The sequence below is a fragment of the Myxocyprinus asiaticus genome, chromosome 3 (assembly GCF_019703515.2).
Source record: "Myxocyprinus asiaticus isolate MX2 ecotype Aquarium Trade chromosome 3, UBuf_Myxa_2, whole genome shotgun sequence".
Classification (NCBI taxonomy): Eukaryota; Metazoa; Chordata; class Actinopteri; order Cypriniformes; family Catostomidae; genus Myxocyprinus; species Myxocyprinus asiaticus.
This window is the reverse complement of record NC_059346.1, coordinates 60,067,358-60,084,506: the sequence shown is the minus strand read 5'-3', so window position 1 is coordinate 60,084,506 and position 17,149 is coordinate 60,067,358. Positions and strand designations below refer to the sequence as shown.

The window sequence follows — 17,149 nt, the reverse complement described above, 5'->3', positions numbered from 1 at the left end:
TGTGAACGTGGCCATAAACTGCTTATTCTCCTACTTAACTTCCTGAGACCCCGCGTCCACATGCGTGGACAGTACGTTTGGCTTCGATACAGGCTATGCATAATTACATTTAATTTAAACCAACTGATCTCAGTTCAGGAGACTCTAGGCTGTCATTAAAGTGTTAAACTTTTAAAGCACCGATTCATCTGACAAAACAACATAGAGCCAATCTTAGCTGAGTTTGTCTTTGGGAGAAACGCCAACAAAACTGCATCTTGTGAGAAACCTCATTAAGTTTTTATATTCAAACCTATTTAAATCCAAAGAGTATAGTCTCTAGTTTCATCCGATATGCTATTTAAAAAATTTCATTGATTTATCGCAAAACGGCATGCTGTTCAACACAATGACCAAGTACGTGGACTATAGGCTAATTTTCCTTAAACTATCCTATATTCACTGTGTATTATCACATTGAGAATCAGTGGATGCATCCAAAAGCTGGAACATTTTCCTTACAGAGGCTGTATACGGAGTTATGATGAAAAGAAGGTGCATTTCAAGCTGTTATGAAACCAGTGCAGACACACAGCACACTGGATATAATGTAGGAACTTTGACTCATTTCCTGTGTGCCGACATGTTCGTTGTGACGTCGCGCACATGAATTTCGGTGGTTGAAGATTTCTGCAGGAGTTTCCAAGTTGGAAATGCGACTTCAAGCAGCGTTGCACTTTTCCTAATAGGAAGTTGGAAATTCTGACTTTCCAAGTTAAATGAAATGCAGCAAAAGAAAATTATTTGGGAAAAGGACAAATAAAACCTATGGCAAATGGATTTAGAAAAGCAATTGGCTGATGCTTTTACTTAATGCAATTTAAAATCTTTCAATTTGAAAATGTATATTATTATATTTAACTACAGTTTAAAAAATGATTTATTTATTTAAATTTTCATGTTTGAATTAATAAACTGATAACTGATTTCGTCATTTCATTTTTAGTGGTACTCGTGACCTCCCGGACTTTGATCGAAACAGGAACGCATCAGGGCCTGTCTCCGGGGCTTTGTCTAGAAGGTAACCCCTCGGCAGCCTATGTCTCGCGAGAGTCTCATTCACTGTTACTATGGTTTAGGGTTAGATTTAGTGTTTGGGTTAAGGTTAGGGTTAGTTTTATGGGCAGGGGTAGGTGTAGGGTTTCTGTAGGACTCTAAATAAATACAAAGAACACAGCGTGTGAACATTCAATTCGGCTCTCGCGAGACTTTATGTAACTGGGGTGTTACCTTCTAGACACTACCTGTCTCCGGCTTTTCTCTCCTTGTGCTTCAGAGCAGTAGATGGCAGTGTTGGAGTATGACTTGATTCGTTCTGCCAGCGCACTATAGGAGAAGAAATCCGACCGTACAGTCAGTATTTACAAAAGGCGAGTTTCAGCGACGGAAATTTGGGTAATTATTAAAACCATTTGTGCTTTTGTGTGTGTGTGTGGTTTTTTTTTTTTTTGCCTTTGTTTAACAAACAAAAAGAATGTCCCTAAAGCGGGGAAATCATAAACAGTGCGAAAGTTAAGCAAGCCATCTCGCGAAGTTCCCGGTAGTTATTTATCAGCGTGCGACACATTTCTTGCTCGTGTCCAAAGAGCTGCGCGTGTCCCTTTCACGACAATTATGATTATGTTATAAAGAATATGAAAATGCTGCAATGACCTTTGTGAAGATGCATTTGACAAACATCGTAGCTAAGGTTAGCTATGGGGCTAACTGTAGTCAGGAGGTTGGTTATGGCCAAATTTGAATTGCTTGTTGGTGTAAAACTTTGAAATGATAAATATTTTATACGTGAGGTTTGGTGAGTTAGCAAATTTTCATACAAACAGAGCTAAATTCCAGTGCTATGGAAATATACAGGTATTCCTGTTTGTTGTCCCAGAGTTTTGTACAGCAATGTTGTTTAATCAGAGTCAGTTCATGAAAGGAGTACCGTTTTTTGTTGCTGTCCACAGCATGTTATGATGTGTACTGAACTGACAAATCAGCCACTAATTGTATTGCAAGCTTATATAAGTGCATACGCAATCAAGCAGTTTTTGTATTGTCATGTTTGTTTACACTTTCTTGCAGAGGTAGTGAATTGTGCTATCTGCAAGCTCCCAGACTTGTGTTCTTAATAATTGACATTAAAGGGAGAGTTCACCCAAAAATGAAAATTCTCTTATCATTTACTCACCATAATGCCATCCCAGATGTGTATGACCTTCTTTCTTCTGCAGAACACAAACGAAGATTTTTAGAAGAATATCTCTGCTCTGTAGGTCCTCACAATGCAAGTGAATGGTGACCAAAACTTTAAATCTTCAAAACTCACATAAAGGCAGCATGAAAGTAATCCATATGACTCCAGTGGTTAAATTCATAACTTCAGAAGTGATATGATAGGTGCGGTTGAGAAACAGATAAATATTTAAGTCTTTTTTCACTATATATCTCCACCTTTGACCAGCCCCAACCAGTAGGTGGCGATATGCATGAAGAATGCAAATTGCCAAAAAACAAAAGAAGAATGTAGATGTGAAAGTGAATTTTTTTAAGTAAAAAATGACTCAAATTTTGATCTGTTTCTCACCCACATCTATCTTATTGCTTCAGAAGATGTGTATTTCACCACTGGATTCTTATGGATTATTTATGTATGCTGACTTTGTGATTTTTGAAGTTTCAAAGTTTTGGTCACCATTCACTTGCATTGTGAGGACACAACTGATCTGTTTCAGCTGCTCATTTTGTGGCTTTCTTCTCCTTTTTGGGATTATTTTACCTTAAACTTTAACTCTGTTCTTTTGCTGCATTGCAAGCACTGGTGTTTCCTTCAGCAAGTACAAATCTAGTTTGATTTTGGTCCTCTCTTTTTGGACTTTGGTGCCATTTCAGTGTTGTTTGCTCTGTCCCTTCATAAAATAAAAGTTCTGTTGCATCCCTACAGATTAACCTATATTGGTCTCTCTTGTCTTTTGTGTGTCTGGACAGTGTTAAAACTAAGACGATCACGTCACTTCCTTTTCTACGTGTTAACGGCTGGCTATGGACACAAGTGAAGCTGAAGCTATCAGTACACAGAGCCTGTATGCCTCACTCGGCCTGTCACCAGAGGATATGGATGCTCTTGCTCAGATTCCAGAGAGTGAGATCAGTGTAGAGACACTCCCTTATTTCATTATGCAACTCAAGGCAAAACGCACCCAAAAGACATCAGCCACTTCAGATACTGACTACAGAGACAAGTCTGGAAGCACACAGGACAAGCCGGATACACCCGAGAAGTCCACCGCTGAGAGACGCAGAAGCCCGCAGTTATCCAGGTCAACACCGCGCTCTGGCAGCCATGACTGTGAGCAACATGCGAAAGGGGAGGGTCATCGGAGGGTTGACCGGTCCACAGGAGGAAGAAGGGACTCGAGATACAGAAAGTCATCCCGGGAAAGTGGAGATGATGTGGCTAAGGAGGTGGAACTGGCCGACAACCCCACGGTTTTTCCACACGAATGCTTTCTCTGCAAGTGTGTGGTGAATTCTATGAAGGTAGTGAGCTAAGTTTGGCCTAAGAAACATTTTGGGGGCATAATATGCCATATTTGTAGTTCATCAAAAACTATCAAACCAAATTCAGCATAAAAAACTATCAATCTAAAATCAACATAAAGCAACATAAGAAAAAACAGCAACAGAAAATTAAAATTAGCTGCATTAAAATAGAATTCACTGGAATATCCAAAACAGGCATTACCTCATACCTCAATATCTGTTCCGTGATATATACCATTACCGTGATTACTCATGCATTCGATGTAACATTTGGGTTACACGTAGCACATAGAATTAAAAAGCAAATACAAGCTAAACGCTAAATACACCCATTCTTGCTTTTGAATATCTTGTTTAGCCTTTCTATTTTCCGTTGTCGACCAAAACTAAATAGGCCTTTTAGACCAACACATGATCATTTTGCCATTTAGTTTTTGACAATTCGTCTGAGCCTGTATCATAATTCAGTCTTCTCAGTTACTTGTTGTGTTCTATATTTTTGTCTTGTTAGACATGGAAAGAACATTTTTTAGGTGCCCGCCACCAATCACATGAATCACGCCTTTCTCACAGAAGTTCTCGCTCTTCTCTGCCCCCTAAGAGACCCTACAGCTCTGATCCTGTCACAGGTACGAAACTTTCCTTTCATACAAATGAATAAAAGAATTGCCCATTGCATCTATAATGAATAATGTAACTACCCCAAATATAGTGAATATTTTTTGAAAATATTGATCACTCATGTTGTTAGCTGATGCACATACTGATTGTCCAATAAAATGATCTCAACAATGACAACGTCCCCTCCCCCTTGATTTTAAATATCACCTTCCACTATCACTAGCTAGCAATAACATATAGCAAATGATGGTTTGCGTATGGTTGATGTAAACTAAAGTCTAATGGCTATTTAAAAGATGGGACAGCGCTTCGATGTCGCTTCTTCCAACTTATTGATTTAAAAGGAAATAAACACAGGAAAGTATCCCATGCTGTTTTATTAATGGGGTCTTGCAATTTCAATGAAGGACCTGTAACTCAATTCAATTATTTTATAAGATACTGTGTTATTGTACACCAGTGTTTCCCAACCTGTTTTGCCGTTAGTACCCCCACAGCACCATCAGTAAGGCTTAAGTACACCTTCATCGACACAAAACCAAAGATATGTATCAGAGACTAAATATTTAACATTATCATTAATATTGATTATTATTGATCAGTATTGGTTTGATCTATTGACATCCCTTTATCAATACACATTAGGGCTGGGTGTTGATAAAGATTTTTCAATTCGATTGAGATTCAGTGCAGATTAATTTGGGTATATTTTAGTTAAGTCTATTTTCTTACATATAAAATAAATTATTTCTCAGCTAATGCTGTTAATTATACAGGGGACCCTCTAAATATACATTTTTCATATTTATTTTATCATTAGTTTTCCATCATTTGCTTCACATTTTAGCTTTTAAAAATGTACAAATTCCATGTATTCTGCACTGTAAAATTTTTTGTAAGGTAACCTTAAAAAAAGTGCTTTATGTGGTAACATTTACATTAATTTAGAAATGGTAGTTAATTTTGACAATTTTTACCTGAAAAATTAGTATACACTGAAAAAAGGCATTTTTATGTGTTAGATCAACCAGAAATAGATCTTCGAGGTAATAACTCCAGGGTAGGGTTGCACCAGCTGTGCATAAGATGTAAAGTTCACTCTAAGGGCTTAGTAACTACTAGTTAGTTTGTAACTAAGTCAGTGCTTAATTTGGTTGCTCCACCTGTTCTTAAGGCAAGACTTAACTAGTAAGTCGTAAGCTCTTCGTAAAGTAATGCGTAGTCGCATAATATCACGTTTACCTGTATTGATCCAATAAGCAGCCTTCAAATTTGTACACAATTGTTAAAAAGCCATTAGTTTCAGTTTGATCTTGTTACTGTTGATGTTCAAACCTTGTTTGCTCATGTAACTGTCAGCTGTAATAAATTAAATACCCACTGAAATACGATACATAATAAAACAAGATTTAATTAATGGTATATTTAGCCCATGTAAATAACAATATTCAATAACTGCGTCTAAAATAAAAAAAGGACAAAAAATACATACTAATATAACAGGCTGAAAAAATAGACATTTATTCATTTTAATATTTTATATATTTCATATTTTATTAAACTTGACACTGGGAGGAGTACACAGGAAGGTGCACCGTTAGATCGGTTTCATGCTGAAGAAGTATGTTTTGTACATAATGTCTTCTCCCGTAAATGTAAACGAGTGTAAATGCCAACATCATCATATATGTCGAAAGGACTGAAGCCTGTCAACCAAAACATGAGCTCACTGATGTCATTAAATGAGTCTGCTTTTTTATTCCATCCGTTACTCCTGGTTGGAGTCTTCCGTAAATATTTAGTTTATACGTAGGGTTATGTTCTACCTAAGTTTCACTTAGTTGACTGCACGCATATGCAGGTTGTTAGCGCATGCACGCTACGACTGCTATGAGATACTGGACTATTTCTCTTCAGGAGTTTAGACCCATAAAAATGGGATTGTTAAAATTAAGTTTGATTATTTGGAAAATCCATATTTTTACCCATCCCTAATCCTTATTATTTTTATTTTGAGCCATACATTACATACATACATACACAACAAAATTTAATTCGATTTGTGTACCTCTGGTTGGGAATCACTGTAGTACATAACGAAATAGAACTTAGTTGATGATAAATGGAGCAATATATTTTTTTTATATTAAGGTAAACAATCCATGTCAACCACGTCAGATTTCCAACACCCTCCTAAGGTAATTCATGCTCCTAAATTTTAATATAGATTGTTGTGCTGCTGTTTTATTCAGTTTATTTCTATCACGTATGCAGTTAAAAGTTTTTGCTTTTTTGTCATGTGGTTGTGTTACCCTCAGTTCAATACGAGAGTGGTAGTTGCCAAGTTTCCTAGGGGCACTGTGACCGTGGAGGAACTTTTAGGGCTTGGCAAGCCATTCGGCACAATCGTGAAAAACCTAGTGTTGCCTGCAAAGGTAAGAGGTTCTAGAGATTCTAGATTTATACAGAATGATTAACCATTTCTTGACAACATTTAGGCAACATTGTTTTGCACACTTTTTCCTGATTATGGTCTTGTGTTTGAGCATTAAACATGTTTTCCTTAATATTGTAACCTTTTATCTTATCTTTACCCTAAACTAGAGGTATAACAGTTTGAGATTTTATACGTTCTCTGATTTTTATACAGAGATTTTATGATAATAGTCACACAACATTCACGGAATTGCAGTATCAAGGTATCGCGTATTAAGGTGTATTGCTAATATTATTATTCAAATAATAAAATAATTATAATACCTTCAAAGAAAACTTTGACTAAATGGACAAGTTGTGTACCTAAAAACTATGCTGTCATTCTTCACATAATCAAAATGTATTCATGTACAGTTTGTTGTTTTTCTTGCCAGTAGTTTCCATTTTCTATCACGCTCCATTTCCTGTATGCCTAAAGCACTGTTTAAACCCGGTTTCTTTTTTCTTTATCTTTTTTTAAAAGGAATATTACAAATAAAATATTATTAGCAGAACATGCATTGCATGCATAATGTTGCTCTTCTCTTAAGCAAATAAATGTATGAGCAAATAGTTGGCCTGTCGTAACTTTACATATAAGCACCTACAGTACCTATAAAGCTGCGCTCTCTGACATGCCGTTCATGCGTGTAAAGTGGAGGAAGTCGCATGGTAGAGATTTATTTTTAAACGTCAAGTTCATGTTGCTTTGTAAATGTATACTTGCCAACCCCAGACCTTATTTTAAAAAAAAATAGGCTTTGTTTCCTGCATTCTAATATATTCCTGGGCATAAAAATAGACTTGGCCAGGGACAATCAGATTTAAACAGTTTGGTTAAATTGTACATGCAGACTACTTTTTCTTAGTTCAGTGGTACCTTATGCTAAAATGCGTATTTGCCGAGCTTCATAATCTTTATGTAAAAATATACATTTTAATGATATACTTACGTGCCACAGTTTAGCTTCTACCTAGGCAAATTACAACACTAGAGAATTAACTGTACATACTGTAAATTTTAACTGTAACTGTACATAACTTTTTCAAGATGACCGAACTCGCAATTTAGCTTTTCTGTGCTTTGTATGTTTAGACATTTTAATTAACATAGCAACAAATCAAGTGAAAAAATGGGTTCCAATGAAATGCACAACAAAATTTACTGAAAGTGTAGTGTTTGTTTTTATATCATTTACGAAGAAAAAAAAAAACATACGGGAGAAGAGTACAACTAGGGCTGCAACCATGACAGCTGCACAAAGTTGTGGTAGAGTGCTACCAGCAGTGTAGTGCATGTCATACGCCACGCCTTACTTAGTGTGTTGTGGATTCTTTATGCTTTGTACATGCATAATGCCCTCACAGGGCAGTGCATGTGCAGTCTTTTAGCCTTGTCTGTCTCGAACAGTGTAGGAGAGAATTCTTGTAAGGTGACAACCTCAGCCTTGAAGGGAGTGGCCAATATTTTTGGCACATAAACTTCCCTCTGATTGAGAAAGGCTTTAGACAACACGGGTCCAAGCAGGAGACTTTTACCGACAAGGCCTGAAGTTTCCCCACCTGTTTGACTGAAGCCAAAGTGAGTAGTAGCACAGTCTTCAATGAGAGTATGCGTATGCTTACTGTGTCTAATGGCTCAAATGGGAAACCAACAAGCGCATTTAGCACCAGCGCTAAGTCCCAGACCATGATGGTAGTGGGCAAGATGGCCTCAGCCATCTAGCTCCTTGCAAGAATTTACTGACCAGAGGGTGTTTGCCCACTGACAAACCACCCAAAGGGTCATGCCCCATCGTGACATACACTTGCATCCAGATGCTCTTGTAAGACGTGGTGCACTGTCTGCACAGGGCAATGTGTTTGGTCCTCACCTTAGGAAGAACACCAGTCAGCGAAAAGGCGCCATTTAAGGGCATTGAGCTGCCTATTTGAGGGGGCTCTAGCCTGCAGTATGGTGTCAAGCACTGGCTGCGATAGCCCATGAGTGTCAGATGAGCCCCATTCAGGGGACAAAAATGAAGACTCCACATCTCCACTGGGGATGCCAGATCGTTCCTCGAGATTAACATTTTTTAAGGGAATTTCCCAGCGAGGAGCATCCAACAGTTCTTCCAGCTCCAAAAACCAAGTGTGGCTGGGCCACTCTGACACCATTTTCATTGTCTTCCCGAACCTTGGAAAACATTTGGTGTGGCAAGTGGAAAGGAGGGAAGGAATACTTGGTTTTGCTGGCTATTTGTGCTATATGCCCAGCGGAGCTTAAGTCATGAAGTACCATAGCTGACAGTGTGTCGCCTCCGGGAAGGCATACAGGTCCATCTTTGCTTCCAAGAATACCCCCCCAAATCCGTGGAACCAGGGGTCGGCAACCTTTTTGACATGGAGTGCCAAATATGTTTTTGCCTTGTTAATGAATGTGCAGACACCTACCCCATATTTTTTGTAATTAAAATGTTTTATTGATTCAAAGAAAAAACACAACAGAGAAAAACACAACACATACACACCGAATTAACATTTAACTTTTAACCCTCACTAATATCCCTCCCCAAACACCAACCCCACCGAACACACCTGTGGTCACATAAAATAATACACACACAAAAAATAAATAAATAAAATATTTAATAAACACACATAATTAAACTAAACCTCTCTTCTCATCCCTTCCCAGAGAGTCCCCCAAAACCACCAAATACCTACCCCACTTCCTGAAAAACAAGTCCCCAAACCCCAGCCTATCTCCTCAAAAGCTGCCACCCTCCCCATCTCCGCACACCACTCCACTAATGTTGGCGCTCCGTCCGACGTCCAACCCCTTAAAATAATTTGTCTGCCAACCATAATGCTAGTCAGAACCCAATTTTTTATATATTTGTCCTCCAAATTTATGACTGCCCCATCGCCCAAAATACAAAGTCTGGGGCAAAGTAAAATTTGAGTGCCCAAAACGTCACACAAATAATTCTCAACCTTCATCCAAAAATCTTGGATCTTAACACACCCCCAAAAGACATGGGTTGTGTCTCCAACTTCTGATTGGCATCGCCAGCAAGTGGGTGTGTCTTTAAGACCAAGCCTATAAAATCTAGAAGGGGTCCAATTAAATCTATGTAAAATCTTAAATTGCATAAGGCGAACCCTTGCATCTCTAGATGCAGACTTGAAATTTTTTAGTATCCTAGTCCACACTCCAATACCAAGTTCAAATCTTTCTCCCATAATCTCTTGATAGAAGTTGTAGCTGTAAATACCTATAAAACTGAGATCTGGGAATCCCAAAATGATGAACCAAATTCTCAAAAGATTTCAACCCTCCGCTCTCATACAGGTCACCAAGTGTAGTAACCCCCCTTGCAATCCACTCTGACCAACAGAAAGGGGACTTATTAATACGTAATTTAGGGTTCAGCCATATGCTTGAGTCAACATTTAAATAAATGTCTGAATTAAACACTTTGGACACTTTTGTCCAAACCACGTGCAAATGTGAGATAACGCGGTGTGACTTAACTTCTCTGGTTAGTTTGATAGAAAGGCTATGCAATGGCGAAATAGGGGCAAGGACTTCCTGTTCAATATGAAACCAGGGAGGGGCTCTCTCAGGTGGAAACGGCCAATGAGCCAAATGTCTGAGACCAAATGCATAATAATAAAATAAAAAATCTTGGGTAGGCCTAGCCCACCTTTGTCAGTCGGCCTATGTAAATTGTTGAAATGTAATCTGGGACATTTACCGATCCAAATAATGGACTTCGCTATGCTAACAAATTGCTTGAAATAAGAGAGGGGGATATCTACAGGGAGAGATTGGAATTTTGGAATACAATTCATTTTAATAACATTAACCTTCCCAATCATAGATAAATGTAATAAAGCCCACCTACTCGCATCACTCAAAAACTTTTTATTAAAGGGTTGAAATTAACTCTAACTAAATCACACAAATTTGCTGGGAATAAAATACCCAAATACTTAATGCCCTGTTTGGGCCACTGAAAGGCGTCTGGTTGAAAATCCGTTACTGGGCAGTACGCTGTCAGAGCCAATTGACTCTTTAACCTGAGAACTTAGAAAAGGAATTAGTAATTCTGTGGAGGCAAGGCATAGATCTAGTGGGGTCGAAGACGAATAATAAAATATCATCTGCGGAAAGCAGAAGCTTATGTGCCAGACCTCCCGCCATCACTCCTGGAAAATCATCCTCCTTTCTTATCGCGGCTGCTAATGGTTCCAGGACAAGATATAACAATAATGGGGAAAGAGGGCAACCCTGCTGGGTGCCCCTATCCAGAGTAAAATAATCTGAAATTAATCCATTTGTTTGTACCGCCCCTACCGTGTGTCTATAAAGTAACTTCATCCATTCAATAAAAGTATTCCCAAACATTTCCAAAATCTTAAAAAGATAATCCCATTCTACCACATCAAATGCCTTTTTCGGATTCTTTATTGATTCCTATAAACTTCTAACAAAAGTGGAGTCAGTTCTGTAGCATAAAATCTAAAAAATTAAGCGACAAAGCCATGTGGCCCCGGAGCCTTGCCTGTAGGCAGGGCCTTAATTACCTCGTCAAGCTCCTCCAAGGTTATCTCAGAATCAAGAGAATTGTTTTGCTCAGTCGTCAATTTAGGGAGTTCTAATGGTTCCACAAAGTTTCTAATACCTTCATCAGTAGGTGAATACATGGAACTATAAAGATCAAGCTAGAATTCTTTAAAAGCATTATTAATATCAATGGCTGAGGTAAAAATGTCACCACCAGCAGATTTCACTGAGGGAATGGTAGAAAAAGACTCTGCTTTATATATCTAGCCAAAAGCCTCCCTGCTTTGTCCCCTGACTCAAAGTATGACTGTCTTGCCCTGAATAGCCAAAACTCCACCTTCTGTGACAAAATAGTATTATATCTGTATTTCAAATGGGTCAGTTCTCTGAGGCCATCATTCGGTGCTTCAGCTCTGCCTCGGCACTTTTAATATTCTCTTCCAACTCCATGAGTTCTCGTTCTTTGGATTGTTTGATGAATGAGGCATACTGTATGATCCGACCCCTAAGAACTGCCTTAAGTGCCTCCCAAGCCACACCCACAGAGGACACTGAGGACCAGTTGGTCTCCATATAAAGATTGATTTCAGCCTTTAACATTTGTTGGAAATCAGGATTTTGCGAAAGGGATACATTAAAGCGCCAACTATATGATTTATTTTTCTCCATATGTGGCAACACCTCAAAACTCACCAGGGCATGATCTGAGACTAAGATGTTTTCAATTGAGCAATCAACAACAGATGAAATGAGGAACTTAAATATAAAAAAATATATATATATTCTAGAATAAATCTTATGGACTGATGAAAAAAATTTATAGTCCCTACCAGATGAGTTGCTAAGTCTCCAAATATCTGTAAGACCAAGATTTGTACACATCCTGTGAAGTGTCAAAGTTGCTCTAGGGGGTTTACACATTTTTGCTTCACTATGATCAAGGACTGAGTCCATCAATAGATTAAAGTCTCCTCCCAATATTATATCATGAGGGGTGCCAGCGGCTTGCAACATCCCTTCAAGATCTATAAAAAAAGCCCTGATCATCAGCGTTAGGTGCGTAAATATTAGCCAAAATCAACCTTTGCCCCTGAATTTCTGCTAAAACAATAATGACTCTTCCTAATTTATCTTTACTCTGTTTGAGACATTTGAATTGTTGATGTTTATCAATGTAATGACTCCCCTGCTCTTACTTGAGCCAGCACTAAAGAAAACATGTCCACCCCATATCTTCCCAAATTTTCCAGCTTCTTGCGGGGAAAGATACATTTCTTGAAGAAACACACTCTGAACTCATTAAGTCCATGTACGCCTATGAGAGTCCCTTTGCCATCAGATTGTTCAAGTACGGTGCTTCTATACAAGTTTTGTGAGACAAAATTACACAACAGAAAATACTCTGTAAAACACACTTCAGCCAATATGCAGAATAAACACAAAGAACATGTAGATTCATTCACAGAAAAAAAAGCCATTCAGTTTCCTTGGACAGTAAAACGAATGTTCAGTGAGCCGGCTGTTTCATAAGTGCAGCAGATGACGTAATCCTTCCAATGTCCTAAAAAAACTCCAGCCAACAGGAGGCACAAGCACAAAGAACGAGCAGTTTCATCCACAACTGTCCCGAAGGAGTGTTATTCCATGAAACAAACTCTAGCAGCTTGGTGGAACCAGCACAAAAAGAAACAAAGAAGGCACTCAGCTTCCTCGGACAACCAAGTGAATTTACGGCGAGACGAGCTCACTCAGGGGCCACATTAGAAGCATCAAATGGCTTACTCAGTCCATTGCCTCTATGGAGTACTTTGCTTGTTGTGGGCATGTAAATACTTTGCAGCCATCCTTAGTATCTGTTCTCAACTTGGCCGGGAACATGTTTGTGCAAAAGCCATCTTCCGTTTCTTGCATTCCTTGAATCGATCATGTTTCTCTCTTGTCGAATTCGCAAAGTCTGAGAACAAGAAAATGTTGTGATTCTTCCAAGAAAGCTTTCCTTTGCTCCTCGCCTCGTGTAACACAAGATCTTTATCAGATGATCTCAGAAATTTAGCCAGAATTGAGCGGGGCCTGTCTCCCTCAGCGGATTTGCGAGCCGGAACTCTGTGAGCTCGCTTGATTTCCAGCTTGTGGCCTGTTATGTGAGCAGACTCGGGAAGAGCTTGTCTAGGAATTTGACCATATCTCTGCCTTCCTCATGCTCAGGAATTCCAACAATTCGGATGTTATTTTGCCTGTTGCGGTTCTCCAAATCCTCCAGTTTTTCAAAAACTCGTTCCAAATCTATCTTGGTCTCTAGCGGATTAGCAGATAATTCCCTCTCTGGTGACTCCAGATAATCAAACCGTCTCTCGACGTCCAACAATCTTGTAACCTGGTCTGCAGGCCTGTCAGAGGTTTCAGCTTGAGCACGTGTCTTTTAATATCTCCAGAGCCTGAGGATTTTGACTTCTTTGCCATGTTGACTTCATAGAGCAGTTATGTAGCAGGATGTGGCGAATCGGTTTATGACAATTAAAAACTAGCAAAGTTCGCAGAGCTCGTCATTTACACGTTCGCTCCTTGCTTGGCGTCATGTGACTCAACACCTACCCCCTATTAAACATTATTAAAGTTTGACAAGACAGCAGTATAGTCAACAAACGAGCACAGTGAGATTCACTGAAAGTGAAGCACTGCCTGAATTGATCTGCGATGCCGGCTTGTGATGCACGAATGACTTGCACGTGCTGACTCTACCGCAGTCTTGGCACACTTTAGTAGTCTTTAGCCTCCCATTCAGCTCATGAAAACATGCTGCATGATCGTGAGGAAGGATAACGTAAAGATGTAGATTGGCATGCATGTACAAGGGACTTAATATAAATAAAATAGTCTACAACTCTCTCGCTGTTGCTTTCATGTCAGTGATTACTCATAGGTTGCCGACCCCTGCTCTTAACTGTCTGAGGATGAAGTCTCCAATCCCCCTGTCTGTCTCCCTAATGCGAGAGCAAATTCAGCTCTCAGAGCCAGGAGGACTGCCACATTTATGTGCCACATAATTCGCTCACTTGTCCATGTGCCGAATGCTGGACAACCATCACACATGGCACCCCAACCTGAGTTGGATACGTCCGTCATGACAACTTTTGAGTCTGTTTACTTGGCCAAGCACAACATCCAAGTACAAAAAGGGCTTTCTCCTAATGTTAGCACGCTAGACAACAGCATATCACTAGAAGACGGAAGCAACTACGTCGCCACATGTGAAAAGGCCTTCTTGTGTTGACTCTGCACTTGAGAAGGCTCATATTCAACAAATCCAAAGGGGTGATAGTGGTCACTAAAGCCATCAACCCTAGCATCCGTTGGAACTGTTGCAATGGTAAGGCTACCCCCAGCTGGAATTTCATAAACATTATAGAATAGACTGAATGCCAGCATTGGTCATATGTTCTGACATGGTCACAGAGTAGAGTTTTATTCCTACGAAAGGAAACTTGATGACTGGGCACCAAAGCACTCTTCGTCGCCAATCATTGAGGTAGTGCAACACACGGATGCTACTCAGCCTCAGCAGAGCAAGCACAACGTCAATACATTTGGTAAATGTGCAGGGAGCTAGGGACATGCCGAAGGGTAGGTCTTTGAACCATCTTGATAGGAGACATCCTGAGTGTCTGGTTCAAGTGCCTCAAGTCCAGTATAGGATGTATCCCACTGTCCTTTTTGGCCAGAAAATAGCTGCTGTATAAGCCTTTCTGCGTCACAAGCACAGTGCGATTCACAGAAAGTGAAGCACTGACTGAACTGATCTGTGCTGTTGGCTCATGATGAGTGAGTGGCTTAGAAGAGATGCGCTCATCTCTGTTGACTATACCACAGTCTCGATACAGTTTAATAGTGTTTAGCCTCTCATTCAGCTCATGAAAACACACTGCCGAAGGGTAGGACTTTGAACTGGAATGCCTTCCTCTCGAAGGCGAATCTCAAGAATGGCCTGTGGCGAGGTGCTATTTGTACATGAAAGTATGTGTCTTTCGGGTCGACACAAACCAGTTTAATGAACAGACATTAGACAAGATGCTCTCTGAGTAACCATATTAAACGGAGACTTCCTGAGTGTCCGGTTCAAGTGCCACCGTCCTTTTTGGCGACCTGAAAATAGCGTCTGTGGATCACAAGCAGGCACGCACTCTCTATCGCATCTTTGGTGAGGAGACGCTGTACCTCTGAGCGTAAGACCGATGCTCACGTGGATGATAGAATACGTTAAAGCGAGGCGGCTGCCTTGCGAACTGAAGCACATAGCCATCCCCATAGACCTGCCAATGGCTTTGGCAGTGATTTTGGTAGCCTGGAGCGCTATATCTGCGTTGCAGCATTCGTCCATTGTCATTTGTAGGTCTGCTTGATAGGATTGCAAGACCCCCATGGTGTGCAGGGCCAAACCAGCTTGGCGCACTGCAGCATTAACCCACTAAATGAGGACGTGAGCCTACTAGGGCTGGGCGATATGTAAAAATTATTTTAGCGATAATTACCTTAAAAAATTGCCTAAGATCTGTGAATTGTTTTGCTTTATTGATTTTGGTTTAAACATTTTAGTCATTTATTGAAACACGAAAAACACAAACAAAAAAATCATATTTAACCACCTCCCCAAATCCAAACATTTACCGTCTCCAACGACTCCATTTGCCATCACGCAAGCATCCGTCAACACAACAGATGGAAAATTACTAATAGCCTACAGATTAAGAACTAAAGACAATTATAAATGTAAAGACAATAATAATCAAAATAAATAAGCCTAATAAATTCCCTTGTGTTCCCAAAATAATGCTGCCAAATGTGTTTTTATTAAATTTGTGTTTGTATTCCATTTTGGTAATACAGTTAATGCACCCTAAAGAAAATAAAACTCAATTTATGTTCAAGGTGAACGTGTCTTGCATTAATTTATGATTTAATCACTTTCGTCTTTGTTTATTTTATACAAAGATATATATTACTGAACCTGCAAAGTTGCATTCACAATTCATGTTACCCGTGTGGAAATAAAGCGAAATAAACTAACAGCACCTCCCGTCCTGTGATGATCGGAGATAATTTGCAGCATTCTCACAGACGACATTCTTGCAAACAGTTTTCAGATTAATTAAACAGAGAAAAAAAGAGTGAAAACTTTTTACATGCACTTGTTTCACATGACAGGCTCATGCTGCACGCCTCTGAACAAACAGCGAATCAGGTAAATGTTTTGCTTTAAAAATTTTATTCATTTATTGAAACATGAAAAACACAAACAAAAGACATTTCTAAATTCAAATTGCACTTTAAACTAAAAGAAAAAAGCAATAAAATAATGAAGTGATCAAAAAATCTTATTTAACCACCTCCCCAAATACAAATATTTACTGTTTCCAATGGCTCCATTTGCATCAAATAGGAATCCGCAATGCATGCCAACTGTGTGGAAATAAAGGAAACTCACAGCACCTCCCGATATGATCGGAGATAATTTAAAACATTCTCATAGACAACTTTATTCTTGCAAATAGTTTTCTGCCGAATGAAACAGAAAAAAAAAAAAAAAGAGTAAAAACTCTTTACATGTGCTTGTTCCATGAGTCAGGCTCATGCTGCACACCTCTGAACAAGCAGTGAATCAGACACAAACATTGATGGCTTTTCTGTTGTCTGTTCTCAAAAATATAATAAAGTGTGTTTCTTCAAGGGCATGTCTTTGTGACTAACAGCATTTCTTGTCATGTGTCACTCCGAGACCTCTTATAGGTCACCCACCTGTTGCGGGTAGATGAGCTAAATGACCTGCACATGATATATATTTGGACGAGGAGCTTGCAAAGTGGATTCAGCCTTGTCGCATTTTGCGGGTGGCGGGTGCTAGTTTCACACCCTGGCCACTGTTTAATATATCTGGTATCTTCC

At 39.3% G+C, this 17,149-nt stretch overlaps 1 protein-coding gene across 1 annotated transcript in view; it reads left to right on the top strand.

Moving 5' to 3' along the window:
- Positions 1-1,304: 1,304 nt before the first annotated feature.
- LOC127426011 (matrin-3-like) overlaps positions 1,305-17,149 on the top strand; it is a 55,699-nt gene continuing 39,854 nt past the window's right edge. Inside the window, exons 1-5 of the mRNA XM_051672432.1 lie at positions 1,305-1,434; positions 3,010-3,561; positions 4,076-4,193; positions 6,337-6,383; positions 6,504-6,620. Coding sequence (XP_051528392.1) covers positions 3,064-3,561; positions 4,076-4,193; positions 6,337-6,383; positions 6,504-6,620 — 780 coding nt within the window. The 5' untranslated portion in view covers positions 1,305-1,434; positions 3,010-3,063. The remainder of the gene's footprint in view (positions 1,435-3,009; positions 3,562-4,075; positions 4,194-6,336; positions 6,384-6,503; positions 6,621-17,149) is intronic.